This window comes from Suncus etruscus, chromosome 15 (genome assembly GCF_024139225.1).
Source record: "Suncus etruscus isolate mSunEtr1 chromosome 15, mSunEtr1.pri.cur, whole genome shotgun sequence".
Taxonomy (NCBI): domain Eukaryota; kingdom Metazoa; phylum Chordata; class Mammalia; order Eulipotyphla; family Soricidae; genus Suncus; species Suncus etruscus.
The window spans coordinates 36,739,655-36,767,237 of record NC_064862.1 but is presented as its reverse complement, the minus strand read 5'-3'; the positions used below and the strand labels follow the sequence as shown (position 1 = coordinate 36,767,237).

General features: G+C 37.5%; 1 protein-coding gene and 1 long non-coding RNA gene across 2 annotated transcripts; both read left to right on the top strand.

Moving 5' to 3' along the window:
- Positions 1 to 262: 262 nt before the first annotated feature.
- Positions 263 to 12,737, top strand: LOC126030805 (zinc finger protein 25-like). Its single transcript, XM_049789043.1, has 6 exons — positions 263 to 369; positions 3,024 to 3,125; positions 6,151 to 6,277; positions 6,578 to 6,673; positions 10,851 to 10,914; positions 11,403 to 12,737. The coding sequence occupies exons 2-6, from the start codon at positions 3,111 to 3,113 to the stop codon at positions 12,454 to 12,456; spliced, it is 1,356 nt and encodes a 451-aa protein (XP_049645000.1). The 5' UTR covers positions 263 to 369; positions 3,024 to 3,110; the 3' UTR covers positions 12,457 to 12,737.
- Positions 12,738 to 22,619: 9,882 nt separating this feature from the next.
- On the top strand, positions 22,620 to 23,602 carry LOC126030808 (uncharacterized). Its single transcript, XR_007503185.1, has 2 exons — positions 22,620 to 22,732; positions 23,546 to 23,602. It is a non-coding gene; the product is annotated as an uncharacterized LOC126030808 (long non-coding RNA).
- Positions 23,603 to 27,583: the final 3,981 nt, after the last annotated feature.

Here is a 27,583-nt window from a genome sequence, read left to right as displayed (position 1 = left end):
CTCATCAATATTCATTGCACCACCTCACTGTGATTTTCGGTTTCAAGCAATCAGATCACGGATGATCATTTCTCATCCTGAATATCACTCAGCGAGTGTCAAGAAAAATCCTTAGGCATTTGAGGTTTGGAGAATGTTGACATCCACAAAAATAGGGGACCGAGGCTTCTGGGAAGCGTAGTTCCAGAGTGGGCTGCGATGCCTCTTGCGCATGAGCAAATCCATCAGCTTTCAGTGTAGCCATTTCAGCTTCTCGCCTTGGGGGGGCTCGAAGGATTTAGCGCTGGCAGGTTTGCAAGGTTCTTTTGGGACCGTGCAGGCGGGGCCTGGAAGCTGAGCTGGAGAGGATCAAAGGCCAGATCCCAGCAGGTGATTTTATGGACTCGCAGCAGGGTAGAGGCTGGGGCCAAAGGGAGGCGGATTTCGCCTGCTGGGCGGACTTGAGAACTTGCAAAACCAATACCCGGGTCTGAAAGCTTCTCAAGGTTGGGAGGGAAATTGAGGAGAGGGCTGGCAAGGAGCCTAACCCCGGAGGCCAGTTGTTAGTGTTTGGGTTCCTGGCACTTCGGAAACCTTGGTCCTCGACCTGCCAGAGCGGGTAGGATTCTTGGAGCATATGTGGAAGGGAAAGCGGGATCTGATTGCGTGGAGGGAAAGACTGTGCGTGGACCCCAGAACTGCCAGGTGCTGTTGTTGGGTGTGCTGGCGGGACCTGCTGCTGCAGACGTGGCATTGAACAAGCTGCAGGGAGCTGCGTTCATTTGCAGCGCCTGGCGAATGGATAGATTCATATCAGCACAGATGAATCTGAATTCATCCGTGAAATGATAATAATCTCTAGGGTTGTTTCTGTATTCAGTAGGTGAAGACATTATAAAGCATGAAGACAAGAAAAGGAGACTGCTTTTCTTATCAGAAGGTCTGGATCTTTTAATCACCCGAATAATCATTGGGATTGGTATCCATCGCCTTACATTTTAGTCAGAGCACTAAGGATTCAGAAAAAAAGAGTTGCGTTTTCTCATTTTATTCTGTAGCTCATTCAGTTTCCCCACACGAAAATCCACAATATGGGTTGTAATAATTTAGTACATTAACACCACCTGAGCAAAACTGTGCTGTGGCAGGGGCCTAGTCTTACTCTGTAATCATCTATTTCCAAAATTTCTTGATGCTATCCTAAAATTCTCTGCATAAAGCTTAATTAGGGTCCTTTCTAAATTCTTCAGCCTGTTAGAAATTAAACATGTAAACACCTTCTTCACTTGAGCCCTACATTAGCTAAATTTTTACTGGGAATGCCCTGTAGATTATAGACTAGTTTCTAGGGAGGATAAATGCGACGTTTTATTTTTTTTAAAGGTGGAAACTAATTTCATTCATGATCCGTATTATGAAAGGAATATCACAATGCCTTTGATTGGCTTGTGTATGTGAATTTATCGAGGATTATTGTAAGCAGTATGGCTGCATGAAATTTTTGGTTATGTGTGGGAAGGGTCTCACAGTAAGGCATTTGTCTACCATTTGCTATGCACATGAAGAGCCTGTTTGGGGATTATGTTAGCAAATTAATATTTTAGAATTTAGATTTGTGTCACTGGTAACAGACTAGCTAACTTTGTCAACATATATTAACTTTAGCCCTAGGTCTAGCTCATGGTTGGCAAGAACAATGAGTTGCAAATTTGTGATGCTGAGTGAATGAAATGGTATATGACAGGTTATTCAGAATTATCTAATGCTTTCCTATATTGAAGATAATAGCATTGAATGGGCTAGATAGATAGTACAGGGGTTAAGGAACTTTCTTTGCATGAAGTGGAGCCAGGTTAAAGCCCTAGCATGAGTAGCCCTGAGCACTATAGGCCCCCCCCCCATCCCCACTCTACACACACACATACACACACACACACACACACACACATACACACACACAAAGATATAGTAGCATTGAAATTGAGACCGTCATTTGGGTTATTAATAGCAAGATCTAACAAAATTAAACTCTAGGTCACTATGTTATAATCTGCCCACTCAATTAAAAATATATTGAATGATTTTGGTGAAACTATAATTTATGAAGAGGCATGTTAATTTATGAAGAAACATTTATTTCATTTTGCTTTGAGTCTACATCTGGCTGTGCTCAAGTTTACATCAGATGCGTTCAGGTTTACTTCTCTCAGGAATCATTCCTGGTGAGCCTGGGGAATATATGATATATCTGATTTAAACTTGATTGACTATGCAAGGCAAGTACCCTACCCACTGTACAACCAGTAACATTTTACTTTTGAGAGCTCTGAAGTCTTTCAAATCCTGTAAGATATATGAAATGAATAGAAAAACTTGTTATAAATACTTTTACATTTCAATAGATATCTCTTCAATACCATTTGAAATGACAGCGCTTTTTATATTCTTATGTATTATATTTTTATATTTTATATTTATATATTTTATATTCCTATGTATTATATACTTGTTTAAAAAACCTTTGTTGGATGTTCACATTTTCATTTTTATATTTATAAGTTGGCACATAATTTTAAAACAACCCAATAGGAAACAACTGGTTAGAGTGACTAAAAATGATCCAAATTTTTGTAACTGAGAGATAGTACTATGATTAGAGCATATTCCTTGCATGTACCTGATCTGGGTTTGATTTCTGGCACCACATGTCCTAGGATCATTGCTGGGATAGCCCTAGAGGGCTCCAGGGGGTGGGCCATGTTTTTCTGGGTCAAGCAGCATCATATCTTTGGGGTCTTGTACTGATCTGCACCTTTTTTGGTGGTGAATTGCCTTTGGGGTAACCAAACTCCCTGAACACTATTGTGAGCTACATGCTCCCCATATTAAAAACATTTTTAATATGTATCAAGTTCATTAAGGTTATATTAGAATCATAAATGGACATTTTGATACTACTTTGTCATTCTTTCCTATTTCTTCTCATGAATCAATTTTCTAGAGGTTTATTTTTCACTAAAATGTCATATGGAAATTTCTCACAGGTCATTGCTGGAGCCACAGGTTAAAATCTCCGATGACATCTGTCTTTCAACTTTACCTATTCAGTATTTTCCCAAGTGCAGCAAAAAATGAACAAGTCCCAGGCAAGTTACTTATTTAGCCCTTACTTTGTTTCACCGTGTGTGTGTGTTTCCAATGAATTTAAGGAAAGAGAATTTATATTATTTATGTGGAAATAATTAAAATTTTTCTTTAAAGAATATACTGTTTATTTATTTATTTTTGTCTTTTGAGCCACACTCGGCAGTGCTCAGGAGTTATTCTTGGCTTTATGCTCAGAAATCACTCCTGGCAGGCTAAGGGACCACGTGGGTTGCTGGGGATTAAACCCAGGTCAGCCACTTGCAAGGCAAACACCCTACCTGCTGTGCTATTGCTTTGGCCCTGAGAACATACTATTGAAAAAAATCAATACAATTCACAAAGTGTGATCTGAAGATTCCTGAGACCCAATAATTTTTTTAAATGCCTACAAGGTAAAAAACATTAATACAGTGGCTGAAGTGATAGTACGGCAGGTAGGGTGCTTACATTGCAGCCAACCTGGATTTGGTCCCCAGAACCAAAAATGATCCTCTGAGCCCTCCATGAGTGATCCTTGTGACAAAGCCAGGAGTCATCCCAGAGCATTGCTGAGTGTGGCCAAAAAATTTAAATCCAGGAAACAAAAACATTCAAACTAAAATGCAAATTACACTGAAGGTATATTAAAAGCAGTGATTAATAGACAGCTGCTAGTTTGATATCAGTGAATTAAAGATACAATGACCATTGTATTCCTTTACAAGAGATGCACAATAAATAGTTTCAGGGGCCAGGGAGATGTCAAAGGTATCCCAGAAAAGAATCCCAGATTTGATACCTGGTACCACATGGTCCTTCATGCCTGCTGAGGATGATCAGGCACCACTGAGTTTGGCCCCAAACCACTCAAAACAAAATATAAATATAAGTTGCAATACTAAGGACTGTGAAGAAACAGTAAAAATTATTTTTATGAAATATTGATCCTTGAGGGTTGGAGAATTCGTATAGTGGCAAGGTGCTTGCCTTGCAAACAGCTATCTCAGGTTCTATTCCCAGTACTTTATATGATCTCCTGAGTATTGCCAGGAGTGAATCCCTGAGGAAAGAGCCAGGAGTCAGGTGTGATCCCCAAACCAAAATAAATATTGATCCTTGGATACATAAACTTATAGTATTCAAGGTGACATAAAGGGAAGTTCACACTTCAATTATAAACAAACATGATGGCTAATAATCTTTTTTTTTTTTTTTTTTTTTTTGCTTTTTTGACCACACCTGGTGATGCTCAGGGGTTACTCCTGGCTATACTCTCAGAAATCGCTCCTGGCTTGTGGTACCATTTGGGATGCTGGGGATTGAACCGTGGTCTGTCCTAGGTTAGCGTGTTCAAGGCAAATGCCTACTGCTTGTGCCACCACTCCAGCCCCATGAAGGTTAATAATCTTGAAGAAAAGCTTCTGTGTGGTTGTTTTATTTACGAGCTCATCTAGCCACTTCTTTCATGAAATATTATTTTCACCTGATAGAGCAATTGAAGACAAACTATTTTATTCATATTTGATATTTAACACATTTGTTTCTCAAAATGTGAGTGATGTAAGTTTGTCTCTTCAAGGAAAATAACTTACTATTTGTTACAAGTGTTAAATTTTGGATTTTCATTGTCATTATCTTGCCTTTCAGTTACCTTGATTTCTTTTGAAAGATCTACTTTAGTTTTCTTGAAGTTTGTACTAGTTAAAGATCACATGTCTTTGACTTTAGCAAATTTGATTATAATATGTTAGAGATATAATAATATTTTTGCTTTATTTTTGGGTTTCACCTGATATTGAAACAACTCCTTGATAGATCCTCAGGAATTTATTTTCATGTTTGTTTGTTTTTTTTTGGTTTGGAGTCACACCCAACTGTGATCAGGTCTTACTCCTGCCTCTGAGCTCAAGTATCATTTCTGATAGGCTTGGGGGACCATATTGGATGCCTGAGATCAAACTTGGGTGCAAGGCAAACATCCTACCTGTTGTAATATCAGTTAAACCCTCTTAATGGTGTTTGGAGTCATTATGAGGTACGAGGGATCAAACATGAGCAATCTGCACACAAAGTATACTGTCCTTTGAGCTATCTCCATAGTCTCTGTATGTGGAACTCAATAAGCTTCTCTGATTGGAGTTTATTGCACTCCCTGTTATTGTATCATGTAACTTGGAGCATAGCATTCTGAAAAATTTTGGAACATTTCAAATTGGGAAATTTTGGAAGTTTTGGTCATTATTTCTTAAACTATTCTTTTTTTTCTTTCCCCCATGTCTTCTGGCTTGAAAACTCCAATCATAATGGTGCCTGTTAGGCTCGTTAGCTTTGTTATGCTCTATTCATCTTTCTTAATTATTTTTCCCTGTTCCTACATAATTTCAGTTATCTTATATTCAATCTTTCAGATTTGCTCTTTTGCCTGCTCAAATCTGCTATTGATCCTTTGTAGTGAAATTTTATTTTTACTCACTGTAACTTTGAGTACAGTAATCCAAATATTTTTGATTACTTTAAAAATATTACAGACTACACAGATAGCATGTAGGGATTATACTTGGACTTCTTGGAGATCCATGTAGTGCTATGACTGAAATTTGAGGCGCCCATACACAAAGCATGTGTTCCAACCCTTCCCAGACTACCTTTTTGATGACCCCATTCTTATTTTCTCTTTATTTATACATCTCTTTTACTTTTCTTTACTTCTTTGTTCCCTGTCTCCTTTATCTTTGGGGGTATAGTTAAGATAACTGATTTAATTTGTTAATAAGTCCAGTGTCTGAACTATGCTTTCCCAATGGAATTTGATTATGTAGATTGAATTTAAATAAATCATCTTGGGGCCAGAGAGATGGCATAGAGATAAGGTGTTTGCCTTGCATGCAGAAAGGTGGTGGTTTGAATCCTGGCATCCCATATGGTCCCCCGAGCCTGCAGGAGTGATTTCTGAGTATAGAGCCAGGAGTAACCTCTGAGCGTTGCTGGGTGTTACCCCCCCCCAAAAAAAAAACCCAAAACCAAATAAATAAATAATCTTTACAGGAACCAGTAACCTTCAAAGACATTATTGTGGAATTCACTCCAGAGGAGTGGCGGTTGCTAGATGCTGCCCAGAAGACCCTGTACAGGGAAGTTATGCAGGAGAACTATGGTCTTCTAGTATCTATGGGTGAGAAAAATTTTCCAAATATAATTACTAGTAGATTATATTTTATTACCAATTGCTTGCACAGGTTATACAACTGTGCAAGTGATGCTAGTTTTGTTTTAAAGATCAAAGTTGATTAATCTATTTTCTGATAGTTTCAAATAAGATATTTTGTCTTCAATTTTCCTATTGGAATAATGTAAATTTGTTAAATTGGAATAGAACCTTTATTGCTCTCCTCTTCAACTTAAGTCTTCTTATCTTTAAGACCCAGATTTCTAACCATCTGTCTTATTTTCATCATCTTATCTTTGTTAATAGGTTATTGCATAAATAAGCCAAATGCAGTCTTCAAGCTGAGGCAAGGAAAAGAGCCATGGATATTAGAAGTAGAATTCCCACATCAGAATTACCCAGGTGAGTGTGAAATTATAGCCCATGTTATTAGTGACATGATTAGTGGATTTTGACATGATTTTTAGGAGTCTCTTTTTAAATACATCTTGGAAATGATAATAGTACACTTGGTTTGCATATGAAAGTAACAGATCTACACTTCGTATTCATTCTCTCTAGCCTTTGTTCAACGTCTTGGGTAAGGGACCCTAGTACTAGAATCCAGGGTTTCATTCATGCAAGTATACATCACTCTGTTGTTACCTTACCAAGTGGAGATTTTTTTTAGTTTATATCCATCCTTCCTTCCTTCCTTCCTTCCTTCCTTCCTTCCTTCCTTCCTTCCTTCCTTCCTTCCTTCCTTCCTTCCTTCCTTCCTTCCTTCCTTCCTTCCTTCCTTCCTTCCTTCCTTCCTTCCTTCCTTCCTTCCTTCCTTCCTTCTTTCCTTCCTTCCTTCCTCCCTCCCTCCTTCCCTTCCTCCCTCCTTCCCTTTCTTCCTTCCTCCCCTCCCTCCCTCCCTTCCTCCCTCCCTTTCTTTCTTCCTCCCTCCCTCCCCTCCCTCCCTCCCTCTCTTCCTTCCTTCCTTCCTCCCTTCCTCTCTCCTTCCCTCGCTTTTTTTCTTCCTTCTTCCCTCCCTTCCTCCCTCCCTCTCTCTTTTCTTTCCTTTTCTTTCCTATACCAGTGATGCTCAGAGCTTATTCTTGGCTCAGCTCTCAGGGATCACTACTGTGAGCTTAGGGGACCATATGGAATGTCCAGAATCCAACCTGGGTCAGCCACATACAAGACAAGTGTCCTACATGCTGTACATTATTCTGGATCCTTACATCTCTTTTTAAATCCAATCTAATTCCTGCCTAATCTTATATTGAGACTTTTATTAAAAAATAAAATTCTTTGCCACTGACATTTGTAAATAAAATCTTAAAATTTATAAATATTACATATACAGTGTTTTAAATGGCATTTCCCTATTTTGGTTTTGGGAACATATCTGGCAGTAGACAGTGTCTACTTCTAGCAGGGTGCTCAGGAGTTGCTGATTATTTGGTACACAGGTGATGTGATGCTGGGGATCAAACCTGGGCCTCTAGGATACAAAGCATGTATTTCATCCCTTTGAGCTATTTTCCTGGCCTGTTTCCCTCCTTTACACAATGGAAAATAGCTACCATTTTAATGTTCTATTCTCTCCTTAAACTCCAAAATTAGGTTACAAATTATGACTTTTTATCACTTACATTGTTTAGAATTAATAATTCCAGAAAATGTTTATCATACAAAATGCCGACTAACCTTTCTAATATTTTTTGTACTTTATTTCTGTGCTCAGAAATTACTACTGGCAGGCTTGGGGAACCATATGGGCTGTGAGGGATTGAACGTGGGTCAGCTGCATGTAAGGAAAATGCCTTACTCACTGTGCTATTACTCTGGTCCCAAAAGCTAATTATAAATATAAACCCTCATAGTTATATTTGAGTATTGCTGCATATTTTTATTGCTAATAGCTCATCATGCTAAACTCACTATTACAAAATGCTTGAAATTAATTTGTTATCAGTAACTAGTTTGGTCCTTTCTTGCCTGCTACATTTATTTTCTCCTGTGGCAACCAAACACATATTGATCTTTATATCTGCTATACAATATATTTTGCTCTCTTATTTCATATGTATGTAAGTTAGTCTTAAGTTCCTATAAAATAACATTTCTCTTTTTTTCCCCTAAGTAATATGAAATTATAGTCCTAAGCCTCTGCCAAAACCTTTTTATTTTAAGCATTTACAAAAAAAATAAAACTGTATAGACATTTACAATATTAATTTTAAATATCGTACAGTAAATTGAAACATAGGTGTGTTAATAAATATGAAAATCGAATTAGATATAGTATTAAGTAAGAGCAAAATTGCTTTGTAGATAATAGTATTTGGTGGTCAGGATCAAAAACCTCTGGTAGTATTACTGAGGGTTCATCTTGTTATATGAATGGCACACATCTTGCTTTTTTTGTTTGTTTGTTTTTGGGCCACACCTGATGATGCTCAGGGACTACTCCTGGCTATGTGCTATAAAATCGCTCCTGGCTTAGGGACCATATGGGACGCCAGGGGTCAGCAGCATGCAAGATAAATACACTACTGCTTTGACATCCCTTTTGCCCCTCACTCTGCTTTTTTAATTTTTTAATTCCTGGAAGGAATTACTCTGGCTTTGTGCTCAGAGAGTGCTTGTAGTGGTCTTGGGGAGACCAAATGTAGTACCAGAGAACGAACCTGGGCCAGTGGCATGCAAGATAAATGCCCTACCTGTTATGCTATTTCTCTGACCCTCTGATTTTTATGTTTAGTTTTAGGGTCATGGCAGTTACTCCTAGGTCTGCTCAGAAATTACTTCTAGCATTTTTGGGGGACCATATGGGATGCTGGGAATTGAACTCAGGTGGGCCATATACAAGGCAAACACCCATTGTGCTATTGCTCTGTCCTTTGACTCTGCTTTTTATTTTAGGACACACATATTTTGGTATCTGTTTTAGAAAAAATTAAGCCAAATAGATCGAGAATGAAAACCCAAATTAGGGCTCGGAGAGATAGCACAGCGGTGTTTGCCTTGCAAGCAGCTGATCCAAGAACAAAGGTGGTTGGTTTGAATCCCAATGTCCCATATGGTCCCCCGTGCCTGCTAGGAGCTATTTCTGAGCAGACAGCCAGGAGTAACCGCTGAGCACCACCGAGTGTGGCCCAAAAACCAAAAAAAGAAAAAAAAAACAAAAAGAAAAAAAAGAAAACCCAAATTATAGTACGATTTTTTAAAAACAAGACCAAGGTGATGGTTCAAAACATGTCACTTTAGTGTTGACATTTAGTTTGTATGGGTGAAAGGAAATAAAATGGGCTTTGTAACCACTAGAAATTCTAGCATAAAAAATTAGGTTTGAGTATATAAAAAACTGTACTTTAACTTCTTTGTTCAATTAAATTTCCTCGTGGTATTTCTAGGAAACACAGTTGTCTACCAGTTATTCTTATCATATTACTGTTTATTGTCATAGCATTGTTGAGACTGACATTTTTGGTTCATCACACTTCCTCTGTTATTGACAGCCTTTGTTATTTTCAAGTTGTGTGTAAGTTTTCACTTTCCTCACCAAGGTATTTTTTGGGTGAAATGATCTCCCTATCAGTGCTTGCGAACCCAGATGACACTCCTGGCAACTTGGTACAATGTTGCAGGCCTGAAAGTTCAGTGCTGGCATATATCTGTGTGATGCTGCTCAGATACTGTAAAGCCAGGAGCTATGAGGGTGACCATGGTGTTACTCAAGGGACAGCCGGGTTACACCCAGATGTATTGATGGTTCTGAGTGTGCCAGGCCTCAAACTTGGACCATGTATTTCAGCTTTTTTGAGCTATGGTCTTGGTCTGTTTTCTCCAATTTTGGGTGATTTTTTTTTATTTATTTATTTTTGTTTTGTTTTGGGGTCATACCCAGTGGCGTTCGGGGGTTACTCCTGGCTCTGTACTCAGAAATCACCCTTGGCAGGCTCGGGGGACTATATGGGATACCAGGAATCAAGCCAGGGTCTGTCCTGTGTTGGTGGTTGTGTGTAAGGCAAACATCCTATCACTGTGCTATCTCACCAGCCCCTGTTGGTTTGTTTTTGAACCATGCTTGTTAATGCTTAGGGATAATTCCTGGCTCCATGTTCATGGATTACTCTTGGCAGGCTTGGGGGACCATATAGGTGCTAGGAATTGAACCCACATTGTCAGTGGAAGGCAAGGCCTTGTTTGCCGTAGTATTTTTCTGATTCCTCTTCTCCAAGTTTTGTTTTGTTTTGGGTCATGCCTGGTGATGCTCAGGATTACTCCTGGCTCTGCATGCAGGAATATTTCCTGATGGTGCTCCAGAGACCATATGGGGTACTAGGAATCGAACTCTGGTTTGCTATGTGCAAGGCAAGTATACTATCTGCAGTACTGTCATTCCAGTATCCTCTTCTCCCAGTTTTCAAAATAGTATTTGTAAAGAGGTATTTCTTTTTTTTCTGTCAGCATTTGAAATATAGTTTCTCTAACTAAATTTCATAAAATAAATTTTTATTTAAAATTTTTTTATTTATAGTAACCTAATACTATAAAGCAAATGTGCTAATATTTAAATATTATTAAATCTTGGGTTTGTCTGTAGAATACCTGTGGAATATTCATGACCAAGGAACAAGACACCAGAAAAGCCAACCTGAAAATTCAAGGCAAGTTCAAGAATTTAATTTAGAAATAGAAGCTTTGTAAGAATCTTGATAGGGGACTGGAAATGAGGGAGAAAAGTTTATTTTAAATGTATATTTATATATAATTTATTATAAATTTATATTTTAAATATAATAAAATTAAGCAGAAAATTACAAAGGTTATAATCCAACCAATAAAGTCATCTCTGATCAGCTTTATTCAAGATCAAGAAATTCAACTATTTAAGCAGTCACTTGATTTCTTTGAATTATACAATAAGAAATGCTTTGTTTCTCAAAGTAGAGCTTGAGAAATCAATAAAAAGAAAATGAGAGTTTTTTCAGCCAAATGTTAAAATACATGTGTATTAAAGAATATTGCAAAGTAGAAATATGGAATCTAATGAAAATAGGAATATAGAAATAAGTGCTCGGAGTTTTTGGGAAAAGCACATAACAGATTTAAAAAAATAACCTGTACATTTATGGATCTGAAAATTTATCTCTAGGAATGGCAAACTCATAAAACATCAAAAAGCACATAATACAGAGAAAACCTATAAATGTGATGTTTGTGGAAAGTCCTTCTGCCAGAAGACTGCCCTCATAGTACATCGACATACTCATCCAAAGGAAAAGACCAGTGAACCTGGGAAATCTGTACCCAAGAATGGAGACCTCACAGTACCTCAGAAAACTAACACTAGAGAGAAAAACTACGCGTGTAAAGAGTGTCAGAAAACTTTTTACCATCTGTCGTCTCTCAGTAGACACTTAAGAACTCATGCAGGAGAGAAGCCCTATGAATGTAATCAGTGTGAAAAATCCTTCTATCAGAAACCACACCTCATTGAACATCAGAAAACACACACAGGAGAGAAACCATTTGAATGTAATGAATGTGGCAAGTTTTTCTATGTGAAGGCATACCTCATGGTTCATCAGAAAACACACACAGGGGAGAAACCATATGAGTGTAAAGAATGTGGGAAATTCTTTTCTCAGAAATCACATCTTACAGTTCATCAGAGAACACATACAGGAGAAAAACCCTATAAGTGTAAGGAATGTGGGAAATTCTTTTCTAGAAATTCACACCTCAAAACCCATCAGAGAACTCACACAGGGGAAAAACCATACAAATGTAAGGAATGTGGGAAATGCTTCTACCAGAAATCTGCTCTCACAGTACACCAGAGAACTCACACAGGGGAGAAACCCTTTGAATGTAACAAATGTGGGAAAAACTTCTACTATAAATCAGATCTCACTAAACACCAGAGAAAACATACAGGGGAGAAGCCCTATGAGTGTAATGAATGTGGTAAATCTTTCTCTGTGAATTCAGTCCTGAAACTACATCAAAGGACTCACACAGGAGAAAAACCTTATGAATGTAAGGAATGTGGAAAAGCCTTCTCACAGAAGTCACATTTTATCATACATGAGAGAAAACACACAGGGGAAAAACCTTATGAATGTAAAGAGTGTAAAAAAACATTTATTCAGAAATCTAAACTCACTGCACATCAGAAGACACATATAGAAGGTAAAAACTCATGAGTAGTATGAACTGGAAAATTCTTCCTTAATTTATACTTCAGAATACCATAATTTAGAAAAGATAAAATACTTATGAATATCACTAGTATGTAAAATTTTAGCTACAATATTTTTATGGAGGGCAAGTAGAGGGACATTCTATAAATATATAAGGAAGATATTTTTACCATATGTTTTACAGATAACAGAGGAAACCATACATTATAAAACATGAGGTAATCTTTTTGAACTTATTCCATAATAATGAAATAAATTAAATGGGAAATTATACAATTGAAGTGAATGCCCAAACTCTTACACTCAGTATCCTGTTTGCAGAAGTACTTTTATACCAGTAACTCTAATTTATTAAAACACTAAAAAAGGGGGACAGCTGAAAAGACTGCAACAGTCATAGACATTTTTTAATCAAGAATAAATGCTGGGGCCAGAGTGGTGACACAAACCTTAGGGCATTTGCCTTGCATGCGCTAACCTAGGACTAACCTAGGACAGACCACAGTTCGATTCCTCCCACGTCCCATATGGTCCCCCAAGCCAGAGGCGATTTCTGAGCGCAAAGCCAGGAGTAACCCCTAAGCATCACAGGGTATGGGCCATAAAAAGCAAAAAAAAAAAAAAAAAAAAAAAGAATGGATGCTGCAGTGAGTGCTACATGATTGGTAGTGGGAAAAATCTTTACACATGCTTTGACTATCTTGAAGCTTTATAACAAAATTTCAAGAGAATTTGTATTTAAGAAAGCAGTTATACAAGAAATCATTTTGATTATTGTAAGGGTTTATTTTCTTTTTTAAAAAAAACCTTCAAATATTTAGGTATATAAAACACTTTTTCAAAACACAAATGAATAAAAATGCAGCATGATTAAACACATATAAACCATCCTTTAATGTGTAGGTTAATGTATATATGTTAGTGTGTGGCTTCAAAATACACATTGTGTATGTTCAATGTTATGTGGATGCTCTCTTGAGTTGTATGTAGGGAAATGTTACCTTAGCTTAATATCCTATGATTATTATATGAAAACATTTCAATTTTAGCAGGAGTACTATTATTTAATAATGCATATTTTATTCTTTTAAAAATAGAATATAGTTTTTCTTCTATTTCCTGACATTTTAAAGTGAACATAAACATTGGTAAAGAAATAATCTTTGGGCCCAGAGAGATAGCACAGCAGCGTTTGCCTTGCAAGCAGCCGATCCAGGACCAAAGGAGGTTGGTTCGAATCCCGGTGTCCCATATGGTCCCCCGTGCCTGCCAGGAGCTATTTCTGAGCAGACAGCCAGGAGTAACCCCTGAGCACCGCCGGGTGTGGCCCAAAAACCAAAAAAAAAAAAAAAAATCTTTCAGAAAGAAGCTAGAAATGTTTTGTAAAATTTTCAATTTTCTCATAGCCAAACTTTATACTTGGGACATGTTTATTTGTAGCAAACACCCTACTTTGTTTTTTTAAAGCACTTGAAAACAGTGATGTGACACTAAATCATTTTAAATAGGGGACCAATTCACTGTCTCTCAGACTGTTGAAGGGACAAAATTTATGAACAAATTCCTATGAACACTGCATATATTTTATTTTAAAGTGAAGAAACAAAATGGGAACAAATACAATATATGGCCCACTGGCCATAGTTTGAGAACCACTGTGCTAAACAATAAAAAAATAAAGTGATGTAATAAATTATCTTACTGATGATGTTATAACAGGTTGCAAAGTTATCTCGGTATTTTGATTGAGTCCTGAATATTCACTAACTTTGTCTTCTTGAATAAAATAGCACAACTTAATGTATATGAATCTGGACTGTGAACTCCAGATGCTTAGTTCAAATTTCAGCAGAGGGCATGGCACTTAACTTCTCTGGCTCTGAGCTCTTTTTCGTAAAAAGAGTGGCTACATTTTAGAATTGCTCTGAAGCACAAATAAAAATAGTTTTAAAATACTTAGTGTGTGATATAAAAGAACTGTGTAAATGTTCTTGTTATAATTTGTATTTCTTGACATGCTGCAAAAGGCTGCTGAATACCAACATTCATTCCTCATTTTTTGATACAGTGCCTTGATTTGTTTTGATTGTTCATATTTCCATAAGTGACACATTCCTGGTCCACTGAACATTTTTTGTAGGCTGAAAACTAAGAATGAGTTTACATTTGTAAATGGCTGGAAAATACTTAATGTATTTGTGCCATGTTATTCTGAGAGTCAATTTTTAGTAGTCATAAATTTGTATTAGAACAAAAAGAAATTCTGTTTTGCCTATTGCTGCTTTCATACTACAAGATCAGAGTATAAACCATATTCAAGGCTTTATGGCTCACAGACATAGTTACTATCTGGTGCTTTACAAAATTAAGTTTTCTATTAGTTTTAGTTGAAACCATCACAATCAACATAGAGATATACTTTTCTACATTATATTTTCAGATATGATGCATATAAAATGTGAGTGGGTGAATTTGTGCAGTATATTTTATTTTGTGATTTATATATGTTAAAAATCTAGCAAAACTTTTTCAAAGAAAAGTGTTTTGGTTGCTGAATCATTGTAAAATTAAAATAGAAATTTCTTGATGGAATGTAGCAATTATGTATTAAATAAACATTTAAATTAAGTTGAATCGAATATTATTTTTACTATCATAAAATACCACCTTTCAGGGCCAGAGAGATCAGAGGTCAGGAATGCATATTTTGCATGCACAAGTTTTTGTTTTTGGAGGGGAGGTTTTGGGGATATACTTGGTTGTGCTCAGAGCTTCCTTCTGGCTCTGTGCTTAGGGGTCACTCCAGGAAGGGCTTGAAGAACATTTGCTCTGCTGGGGCTCCAGCCAGGGTTGGCCCTGCAAGGGAAATGCCTTACCTACTCTACTCTCTCTGGCCTAAATTATCAAGTTTTATCCCACTCTGTGTATGGTTCCTGAAGGATGGTTCTAGAGTTACCCTTAGTATTTTGCTAGGCCTGAGTCGTACTTTATCATTGCGCATTAACATTGAACCATCTGGCTTAGTTGGTTGAATATCTAGTATTCCTGGACCTCCCGAGCATTATGTGAGGGATATTCAAAAGATTCAATATTTATAAAAAACACATTATATCATATTAGACAAATATAACCAAATAAGAAGAATCGGTTACTCTGCCTGCTATATTATAGGAGCACTATAATACTAGTTACATTTATTTCATTTCCTTCACTTAATATAATTATAAAATGCTACTTCAATCTAAATTCTGCAGCCTTATTTCCTAATGAAGAGATGTTTGTGGACCCGGAGAGATAGTACAGCGGCGTTTGCCTTGTAAGCAGCCGATCCAGGACTTAAGGTGGTTGGTTCAAATCCCAGTGTCCCATATGGTCCCCCGTGTCTGCCAGGAGCTATTTCTGAGCAGACAGCCAGTAGTAACTCCTGAGCACTGCCGGGTGTGGCCCAAAAACCAAAAAAAAAAAAAAAGAGATGTTTGTGATTTTCAACTTCTTAAGCAGACCTCATTCTGATTTGTTTGATATTTTACAATGACAAGTACTTTATGTGATATTTAGTAGTTGCTTATTTCTGAATAATATAATTTGAAATGATAGAATTTGATTACTCTATGAAAAGTATTGAAATATTATATTATCAATATTCTACTTAGCTCTGAAATGAATATGCCCTTTTGGTAGAGATTTAAGGAGAAGTAATTATCTGTCTATCTGCCTTTAGAGTTGTTTTTTAAATTCACCTGCTGCAAAGGCAAATATGTTTTTAAATTTTTAAATATTTTCAATAAAAATGGAATAAAATAGTGTTGGGGATGTAGCTCCATGGTAGAGTACAATCCTCATAGGTATGAGGCCCTGATATAGATCCTCAGCATGAAAAAAATAAATGAATGAACAGTTTTTGGGTCAGTCCAATATCTGATAGATTTATTATTAGAAATAGACTCTGATATAATGAAAACACTAAAATAAACTTTTATTAGAATAAAATTAACAGTGTCCAAATTCAAGAAGGCTTAAGAAAAGGCTTCTTGTTTATACCTTCAAATCATTAATTGGAAACTCCCAGAATGGGTAGTGAAAGTGATTAGTCATTGACAGCAATTAATGTGAGAATATATCTCAGAACGTGCTTATGAGGGTCAGTCAATTGTGACTAATACATTTCTAAAAACCTTTGAAACAACAGTTTTCACTATGTGTATGATCTGGAAAAGTCAGCAAATAAACTACAAAAGTCATGCAGTCAAGCTCTCTCAGCATTTCTTTCAAAGGCTCACCAATTCCAAGAATAAAATATCTAGGAATAATTTTAGGGAGTTAAAGAACTTGAACAATGAAATCTATTTAATATTGTTGAAATAAATTTAAATGGACTGAAATAAAAAAGCTTTTTGTATTTATACTATGAGATAATTAAAATTGTGGTATTATCAAAATCATTTACAAATTTAAAGTAACCCCTATCAAAATTTCAATAGCCACTTTTTAAAATGAAAATGCTAATCTTTAAATTTATAAGAAAATACAGGTGTCTCAAATAGCCTAAACAATGTTGACACAGAAGATAAAAGTTAAGTGATTCACATGTAATGATTATTAAACAAGATTACTATTTTTATTATTAAATTTATTATTTTAATTAAATATTATTAAAGGTTATTAAACAAGATTGGCCAGACAAATTAAAAACAGGACCCAGTTATGTGCCTAGCTATTAAAAACTAAATATCTGGGGCCGGGCGGTGGCGCTAGAGGTAAGGTGCCTGCCTTGCCTGCGCTATCCTTGGACGGACTGCGGTTCGATCCCCCGGCGTCCCATATGGTCCCCCAAGCCAGGAGCGACTTCTGAGTGCATAGCCAGGAGTAACCCCTGAGCGTCACCAGGTGTGGCCCAAAAACCAAAAAAAAAAAAACAAAAAAACTAAATATCTAAGAAAGTGTATAGCCTGAAGGTAAAATGAATATTGTATTTTATTATATTTACAGCCAAAGAGAGCAGATAGGCTCTAATATCAAAATTGCTTTACAAAACAAAACTGTCATTAGAAACAACAACGGACTTTATATAATGGTAAAAATTGCAAACACCAAGTCTGAACACAGAATTGAGAATCTCGAGGGTAGGGAAGTGAGCTAACAGTGTCCAAAGAATGCTGTCATACAAATGTATTTTATAAAGATACAAATCATGTGAACAGACAAAATGAAATGAAAACAGACAATGAAAACCAAATTTTTTGGGGGGTCACACCCAGCAGCGCTCAGGGTTTACTTCTGGCTCTATGCTCAGAAATTGCCCTTGGCAGGCTCAGGGAACTATATGGGATGCCGGGATCTGAACCACCGACCCACTGCTTGAAAGGCAAACACCTTACCTCCATGCTATCTCTCCAGCCCCGAAAATCAATTCTTAAGCTTTCATCACAGAACTAAGGTTATAAAAGGGATCGGTAAGTATATTAAAATGCTACAGGAGGTCTAATCAATGGTGGTGAAGGATATCGACCATTTAGTTATGGGCTTTGTGTGGTAACATAGCACTTATAAATGATCTTAATACATATACTCTCTAAGAATGAGCATGAATCTCATAAATGTATTAAAATAAGCAAGTATCTCATATCAATGTGAACACAAAGTTATCCAACAAACTAATAGCAATCTAATTCTTGTAACAGAAAAACAAATGATCACAATAGAGAATCACTTCCCCATGAATATAGTATTGGTTTTATTTTCAAAAGATCAATGTACAGTACCATATTGATACTATGAAAAATAAATATATCATCATACAAAGCAATTGTGAAAGCTTTATAGGCTTTTATAATAAAAACTTTCCCAGAGTGATAGAATAACAGGTAAGGTGCTTGCCATACCATGGTCAACCTAGGCTCAATCCCCAGCACTATATATGGTCTTCTAAGCTCTACCAGCAGTGACCCCTGAGTGTAGAGCCAAAAGTAAGCCCTAACCACCTTGAGGTGAGGCCCAGAAAACAACAAAAATGTAAATTTGTAGTAAAAACCCTCTTGTACTCAACTCAAGCAACCCAAACAAACCCTCACTCAATCTCAAACAAGAGAAATAGAAGAAAAACCTGCACCAGCAAACAATAACACTGATTAAGGAAACTAAAAAAACTGAATTAAATAAAAAAAGCATTCCATTATTTTATAACATATTACCTAAATTTTTTTGAGATGGCAATGGACTTCCAAAGTAATGTATGGAATAGATGTAACTCCTATTACAATATCTAATTGCTTCTTCATAGAAATTGACAAGCTGTTTCTAAAATTATTTGGACTATCAAGGGACTCAGAATGGTAAAAACTTATTGAAAAAATTACAGGACCCAGAATTATCAATTTTAAATGTATTATTAAGCAACACTATTAAGACAATGTAGTGTGGACATAAGAATATGTATCATATAGTATATAGTCATAAGAAAATATGTATTACATATAATCATATATGGTTAATAGAATGATTGTGAATACATAAACACTGAAGTCTATTTAGTAAGTTCTTATAAAACTAGTAATTATCCAACTACATAGATAGAGATAACATAATAAGTCAATATATTGAAAGTTAACAGAATATCAATATCTAATGTAAATAAATAAAAGGTGGGTGGGAGGTGAGAATGAACTTGAGTTAGAGTAGGAGATATCAGTGTTATTGTCTACCATTTTTATTGTAATGAATATATATGTGTACATAATATTGTATACACAGATACATAAAATATAGCTTCTAACATGGAGTAGAGACATACATTTATCTCTTAGCTTTACAGAGTTCATAATGTGATAGAAAATTTCAATGAATTTCAAAAACTTTTTCTAAAGTTCAGATCTTTATTTCTCTTGCAAATAACTGTGGTTCTTTAGAAAAATGCTTGGAATTTAGAGGGTCAAACAGAAGATGCAGGACAAGGACAATGCATCTTGTAGTGTTAGAGGGAAATTTAAGTGATGCTAAGGATATAGTTAAGAGGATCCAAAAGCTGATAAATGGTAGTTCTCAATGCTGGAAAAATATGATCAATATGGTAACTTAATAGTATTGGATGAATTGCAAGGAGTGGTGTAAAAGTAGCTCACTTTAAAAAGGTCCAGAGAGGAGACAGTGTGGTTGAGGTTCCCCAAGGACATGGCCTTGTCTCAGTGTACCTGAATCCCTCTGCATGGTTGTGGGACTCTCAACTGACCCTGCCCATTTGGCCACTGCTGCTTCTTTAGACTGTAGCACACCCAGGTCCCATCACTATCAGAGCAGACAGGCTGGGGGTTCTATACGGATAGAAGTAAATGGTGGAATAAATAACTGGGGGAAATAAAAATGTTTCCTTATGTAAGAATCACAGCTAGCATATATATATATATATACACACACATATATATATATACATACATTCATACATACAGTGTGATATTCACTGTGATATTTTATTATTTTGTTGTATATATGTGTATCTACACACAGGTACATAAAATATAGATTAATATTGAATAGAGACATATATTTACTTCTTAGCTCTGGAACTAGTAAGTAGAAAAACCACCATTCAGAAAATTAGTTAATAAATTTAGTGGGTAAATTCACCAATGAAAGTTTAAATTAGAAGCAAAAATTCTAAGAAATATTTGCATAGCTTCAAAGGATCTTTCCCCATCTTTACTGATATTTGTGGTAATTTTAAAATATCTTAAATATGAGAGGGAACTAATTACACTTTTCTCTAAGTGTGTACTGGACTAGTAAACTTAAAGTGTAGAAAGGTAAATATTACTAAATATATCACAGAAAAACTGCCAGACATAAAATTAGATAAGTAATCAAGTTAATATAAAAATTATGATGATAGGGCTGGGATGATAATAGAGGAGGTGAAGAGCTACCTGGGTTCCATTCCCTTGACCCCATATATGCTTCGGAGTTCAGGAAAGATTCCTGAACACCAGAAGTAAGCGCCGAACATTTCCAGGCATGGTCTCTCAAACAAAAAATTATGATGATGTAATGTACCTTCCAGAATATTTGGGTTGGGCATAATCTCTCTGAAGAATTTTTCCAATCAGGAGAAAACATCAGAATGCTCACATTTAAGTACATTTTTCCAAAAAACTGACTATAAGTTATTTAAATAGCTGAAGAACAAACAAAGACCAAAAAAGTGTTAAGAGATTGGAAAAGACTAGAAACATAATGAGTAAAGTACTGTGTATTCTGCATTGAATTTTGGGCCAGTAAAAGTATTTTAGTGAAAAAAAAGTTGATCTGTAGTTCAGTTATTCGGAATGTAGCCATTTTTTAAATTAGTTTTAAGGTATGTATAATGTAGTTATGTAAAATGAAAACATTAGAGTGACAGATATATGGGAAAAATGCCTTTGTGACTTCTGAAAATCTGGATATTAGTTACTAAGGAAAGATATTGAGTAAATATTGCATTATTTATTATTTTATGGGAAGTTAATAGAATATTATGCTCAGGTGGGAAAATAAAATAATGTGTATTTGAAGATAAAGTATGGCTGGTTCTAAGAATCTGGTTTCTTTTTTTAGACTGGTATAACCGTTTTTCCTTTCTTCTTTCTTTCTTTCTTTCTTTCTTTCTTTCTTTCTTTCTTTCTTTCTTTCTTTCTTTCTTTCTTTCTTTCTTCTTTCTTTCTTCTTCCTTCCTCCTTCCTTCCTTCCTTCCTTCCGCCCGTCCGTCCTTCCGTCCTTCCTTCCTTCCTTCCTTCCTTCCTTCCTTCCTTCCTTCCTTCCTTCCTTCCTTCCTTCCTTCCTTCCTTCCTTCCTTCCTTCCTTCCTTCCTTTTTTTCTTTTTTTCTGGTGCCCCAACGGCGATACTCAGGGCTTACTTCTGGCTCTGAGTTCAGAAATCACTCTTCGAGGGCTTGGGGATCCCTCCCTCCCTCCCTCCCTCCCTCCCTCCCTCCCTCCCTCCCTCCCGTCCCTCCCCTTCCTCCCTCCCCCCTCCCTTCTCCTTCCCTCCTTCCTTCCTTTCTTCTTCCTTCCTTCCTCCTCCTTCCGTCCTTCCTTCTTCCTTCCTTCCTTCCTTCCTTCCTTCCTTCCTTCCTTCCTTCCTTTTTTTCTTTTTTCTGGTGCCCCAACGGCGATACTCAGGGCTTACTTCTGGCTCTGAGTTCAGAAATCACTCTTCGAGGGCTTGGGGATCCATATAGGGGTCGTTGGAAATAGAACCTGGGTCGACCATATTCAAGGCAAATGCCCCATCTGTTGTACTGTTTCTCAGGTCCCAAGTTTAAATATGAACGATTTCTGAGCATAGAGCCAGGAGTAACCCCTGAGCGCTGCCGGGTGTAACTCAAAATCCAATATATATATATATATATATATATATACAATTTAATTATTAATACTGAATTGCTAGCTTTTTACCCTTCCTTCCAGAGACTAACCATGAAACCATGCTGATCTCTTAGTATAGAAAATAAATGTATTTAAGGTTAGCTAGCAAATGTCCCCTTCAAAAATGAAATGTATGCCTGACCTTTTCTTGGCTTGCTCACACTGCTTTGATATACAAACTGGGCACAAGAAAATACTTTACTTGAATATCTCAGATACTATCTGCCAACTAAGTGAACAAGGCAGAAACTCTCCAACTATTTATTTTTTATTTAGTATCTTGCTTTACAATTGTATTAGTGATAGATGTTTATGCACACAATGTTTCAACACCACACCCTCCATCAGTAACCCCCCATCTCAATGCCCCCCCCCCCTTCTCCCACTTCATAGTAAACTCAATTTTGCAGGCCAGTTCTCAGAATCTGTCTTACAACTGATTTCCAAAAGAGCTGCTACAGAGAAGACGACACTGGCCAATTTTGGTGCAGACGCTAAGTGCTTTAACAATGCAAAGGCTTTCCATCTTCATAAAACCGTTCTTAGCTAGATGCCCCTAGAAGGTTTGTTTTTGCAATTTAGGAGAGTAGTTTGTCCATCTCCATTCTGAGGAACCCCAGTTCCAGCCCCTCCACCCCCCCTCCTCAAGCCGCGCGCGGTTTTTGCGCATGTGCATCCCCGCCTTCAGCCCGGCTTTGCCTTTCTGGGCCTCCAGCACCCCGAAGGACACAGGTTCTGGCCCCAGGACCGGCGGCGAGAAAAAGGAAGCATATCGGGTACTCCCGGGAGGGCAGGGACTCTGCGATCGCCCCATGGGCTTCGGCGATCTGGCAGGAGGCGACGGTGTCTCCGATGCACGGTTGGACTCCAAGCGTGGAGACAGACGGTAGGGCGTTTGCCTTGCAAGCAGCCGATCCGGGACGGATGGTGGCTGGTTCGAATCCCAGCCTCCCATAGGTTCCCCTGTGCCTGCCAGGAGCTATTTCTGAATGCAGAACCAGGAGTAATACCTGAGAGCCATCGGGTGTGGCCCCATCCCCAAATAGTAATAATAATAATAATAATAATAATAATAATAATAATAATAATAATAATAATAAATTAAGAGATCAAGCTGTAGGGACTGTGGGTGCAAGCATTGGTTTGCAAGGAGAGATCTGGCCCGGGAACTGGGCATGGATGGCGCCGTCGTGCGGTCCGGGGTGGCGAGTGCGGGGGCTTTGACGTGGGTGGGTGTGGGGGGCGTGGCGTGGGATGGGCCGGGCGAGTGCGCGCGCGGGTGCAGGGGGCGCGCGCGGCCTTGACGTGTTCGCTTGCGTGGCTTCTGCGCTGGGCTTGCTGGGGCGGCTGCGGGCTGCCCGGGTGGCCATGGATCCCTCGGACGCAATGAGCAACTTGAGACTTTTCTCCTTTCTGTCCGATGCAGACGTGACCAATGCCAGCCGCCCCCTGTCTTTCCGAGCACCCTGGCTTTCTTAAACTGGATCTGGGGGGTCGCTTGGCGTCTGTTATTTACGGCCGGAGCTGAGTTGGTTGGAGCCAAGTCTCCTGGGTTTTCCATTCTTCACTTATACCTCGTTGGAGAAATGGTGATCGAGCTCACCACTACGATCCTTTCTTTGCGCCGATAGGCCCCAGATCTCCAATTATGCGTTTTTTTTTAAAAAAAATTATTACTTGTTATGTGTCATCTTGACAGTATCCTGAAGCCATCGCAGGCTGGATGACGGTGGAAGGCCTGGGACACATTGAAGAAGAGACAGGTGAGCGGGAGCTGAAGAGGGTGGACGGGCAGGTTGACTGAGAAAATGTCATTTCTTTGGAGAGTTTTTGTGGGTATTTCGGAACAAAAGACTCGCCAGCTTTAGCTAAGGAGACTCATTTTTTCTCGCTGCTTAAATACATCCCATCTTAGTCTCTTTTAACTCTACTTTGTTCTATTGTTGATGGAAAAGTGCTACCCAGTTTTCTGGCCTTACAGACTCCACAGAATGGTCACCTATAAATAGATCTTTTATTTTTCTCTCTCTTTTGCCCCCCCCTTTATTTATTTATATTTTATAGATGAAAAAGAAATTGAGAAGGTGATTGAGAGGGACATAAATATTGTTAGTGACAAACCTCAAGCAAGTCAGGTCTATAGATTTCTGGGATACTTTGATTTTGGCTATTGTTAGGTCAAAGTCAGTTTCTTATGAAAAGATCCTTTTGTAGAGTAGAAGCAGGCTAGAAGAAACATTTTTTGGCCTGAAACCAAGAAAATTCTCTTGCCTTACAACACTGCTGATTCCCCTTTTTGAGAAGTTTTTTGGAACTTCCAAACTTCTGGGGAAAATGATGTTACCAGGTAAATAGAAAAAATAGTGGCTTGGGGTTCCTCCTTAGCCCCACGCATATAAATTTTGACAGTTCCACGTGTTTCCTCCTTTAGATTACTGTTATATGTTAAACTCATCTTCTCGTGTTTTTAATTTTTCTGTGTCACAGAACCTAAATTGGTAATAAATCTATAAGAAACAAATGTTTACATTCACTCAGTGAAAAGTATCATGTCTAAAATCAACATATATCGGATCCACACACGGACATGTAAGTATCTTGTGTGTGGAGCTCTGCAGGCAGGTGCATCCAGGAACTGCAAAGCAGGCCAAGTCTGACTTATTTCTTCCTTCTCCCTCAGCTCTTCCTTCTCCACCAAGACTGAAAAATGAACAAATTACAGGTGAGATTTTCATTTCTTCCCACACTTCTTTTAAAATGGGGCTCTGTATGGATTTGCGGTTTTTAGAAATGCATAATTAAACATTGGAATTTTGCAAGAAATGAACAGAAATTATGTTGGGGAAATAATAGTGAGAGCAGCAAATCCAAATAGTGAGAGTAGTTAGCAAGTATTAGATGCAGGATTGAAATTTGGCACATTCAGGGCCGGAGAGATAGCATGGAGGTAAGGGGTTTGCCTTGCATGCAGAAGGTCGGTGGTTCGAATCCCGGCTTTCCATATGGTTGCCAGGAATGATTTCTGAGCCTAGAGCCAGGAGTAAACCCTGAATGCTGCCGGGTGTGACCAAAAAAAAAAAAAAAAGTTTTGCATTTTCCAAATTAAATTATTGTGAAGCCTTACTAATAAAAGTCCTAGAGTGATAAAAAAATATTGTGTATCATTTCATAGTGGAAACAGAATCATAATCAAAACAGAACTTAGTAGGTATGATTTTCCTAAGGACCAAACAGAGAGGTAGATAGCTCTTCTGCCTGATTTAGGAATGAATGAACTCAATATAATCTTTAGAAATGTTAATATCAGCTCATTTATATTTCAACCTTGAAAGCAGGTACTTCTCTTTCTCATTGCATTTCAATCAGTAAGGAAAGGCATTCTCACTCTACTTACCTGAATCCCCACCAAATATTAGGCACATTTAGATTTTGTCTTATTCTTGTGCTGCATTTGTCAGTATTATCTAGGTTCTCCTTTGAAAAATTCCTCTTTTGCTATCTGTAGCTCTGTTGTCCCAACTTCTTTCTATGAGAGATTTTCTTTTTATTTCTATTGTTTTCTCTTTCTACAGATATTGCTTGGTCCTTCTTGGTACTTAGTTTTCCTATCTAGTTTGTTATTTTTTATGGAAACAAATAAGCTTGGTTTTAAAAAATAGTACAAAAAATATAAACAATTCCCTTCCTGTGGCCAGAGGAATAGTACAGCAAGTATGACATTTGCCTTGCACATGGCCTTAGGTTTGATCTGTGGTATCCCTTATGGTCCCCTGAGGCCGCTAGGAATAATTCCTGAGTGCAGATCCAGGTGTAACCCCTGGACACTGCTAGATGTGTCCTCAAAACAAAACAAAAATTTTCTGTTTATGACATTTTTATAAGCCTGTGTTTATATAATTTTGCTTGCTTGCTTTTCATTCCAGAGAAGCTCATCTCTTTCATAAACAACATTTCTCTTCCCCCCCACACCATTCTAAATAATAATAATAATAAGTATTATTATTATTTTTGTTTTTGGGGCCACACCCAGTGACGCTCAGAAGTTACTCCTGGCTATGTGCTCGAACATCGCTCCTGGCATGGGGAACCATATGGGATGCTGGGGGATCGAACCAGGGTCCATCCTAGGCTAGTGTGGGCAAGCCTTACCACTTGCACCACAGCTTCGGCCCCTAAATAATTATTTTTGTTTGTTTTGTTTTATTTTTGTGCCACATCCAGCAGTGCTCAAAGGTCACTTGTGGCTCTGCGCTCAGACATTACTCCCTGTGGTACTTGGAAACCATATGGGATGCCAGGGGTCAAACTTGGGTTGATGCATACAAGGCAAACATCTTCCCCACTATACTATTATTGATCCATATCTCTAAATAAGTTTTAAATAAAACTGTCTTTCTTTATAAAAAAGACTCATGTTCCCATGATCTCTACTTGATACTTCCTCTAGATAGATAAATAGATAGATAGATAGATAGAATGGTATTTTCATTTAAAGCAAGACACTTTCACAGAGAGTAAAATATGTTCTGTAAACAATTATGCTGAACAACTGGCATACATTGGTAGAGTCCCAGACAAATTTGAAGTATTTTTTTTTAGTTATTTTCCTCCAACTATTTCTCTCTTCTTTTAAAAGGAAATTTTTTTGGGGGAGGTGTAGGGCACACCTGGCTGTGTTCAGGTCTTACTCCTGGCTCTGCACTCATGATTACTCCTGGAAGAGTTCAGGGGTCCATATTACATGCATCTTTCCAGGGATTGAATCCATGTCGGATGCCTGTAAAATAAACATCCTACCTGCTGTATTATTGCTTTAGCTCCTAAAAGGAAATGCCTTTATATCTTTATGTGTATCTTTATATATTACTTCCCAGTACAAAAAAGAAATGTATTATCCTAGGGCCTCTCAAATTTTGATGCATCAAAATAAATTGGATATTTTATGTTTAAAAAAATCTCCATTTAAACTTACATTTAATAGATTTGAACTTTAAATATAACTGAATAAGACTCTGAATTCTACAATAGATAGATAGATAGATAGATAGATAGATAGATAGATAGATAGGTAGGTAGGTAGGTAGGTAGGTAGGTAGATAGATAGATAGTTGATTGATAGAGTTGACATATATAGTTGATAGAGTTGATTCTGCTACTTAGGAAAACACATATTAAGTAGCAAGTTTCTGGATTCTTTACCACCTCACCCATCTTTTTCTTAGCTTATTCTCTAGATATTTCTATAACAGAACATGGATTACTTCTTTGTTGTAGTTGCTTAGTGGTTCAAGTGTGTCTATAGTTTATTAAACTGGTTACTATTTCCAGTCTTTTGTTTCTACAATGTTTTAATGAACTTTGAATGGGAGTTGTTTTTTTTTTTGGCCACACCCATTTGATGCTCTGGGGTTACTCCTGGTGAAGCGCTCAGAAATTGCCCCAGGCTTGGTTGGGGGACCATATGGGACGCCCGGTGATCGAACCGCAGTCCTTCTTGGCTAGCGCTTGCAAGGCAGACACCTTACCTTTAGCGCCACCTCACTGGCCTCTGAAATAGGAGTTTGTATATGAGATAAATTCCTGGAAGTGGGATTGCCAGGTAAGAGGATAAATACAGTCCATAATTTAATCAGTTTATTGGGATTATAGTGCCATTTAGTATTCCCACTGGCACTGCATCAGAACACTTACTTAGAAAGCTTTTATCACCTTACTTTGTGTGTCTCTCAGCCTATTG

Bases quoted from the DNA above. Each gene is read 5' to 3' on its own strand.
- LOC126030805 (XM_049789043.1), top strand. The intron at 6,674-10,850 runs GTGAGTGTGAAA...GTTTGTCTGTAG, and splicing joins CCCACATCAGAATTACCCAG to AATACCTGTGGAATATTCAT. The intron at 10,915-11,402 runs GCAAGTTCAAGA...ATTTATCTCTAG, and splicing joins AGCCAACCTGAAAATTCAAG to GAATGGCAAACTCATAAAAC.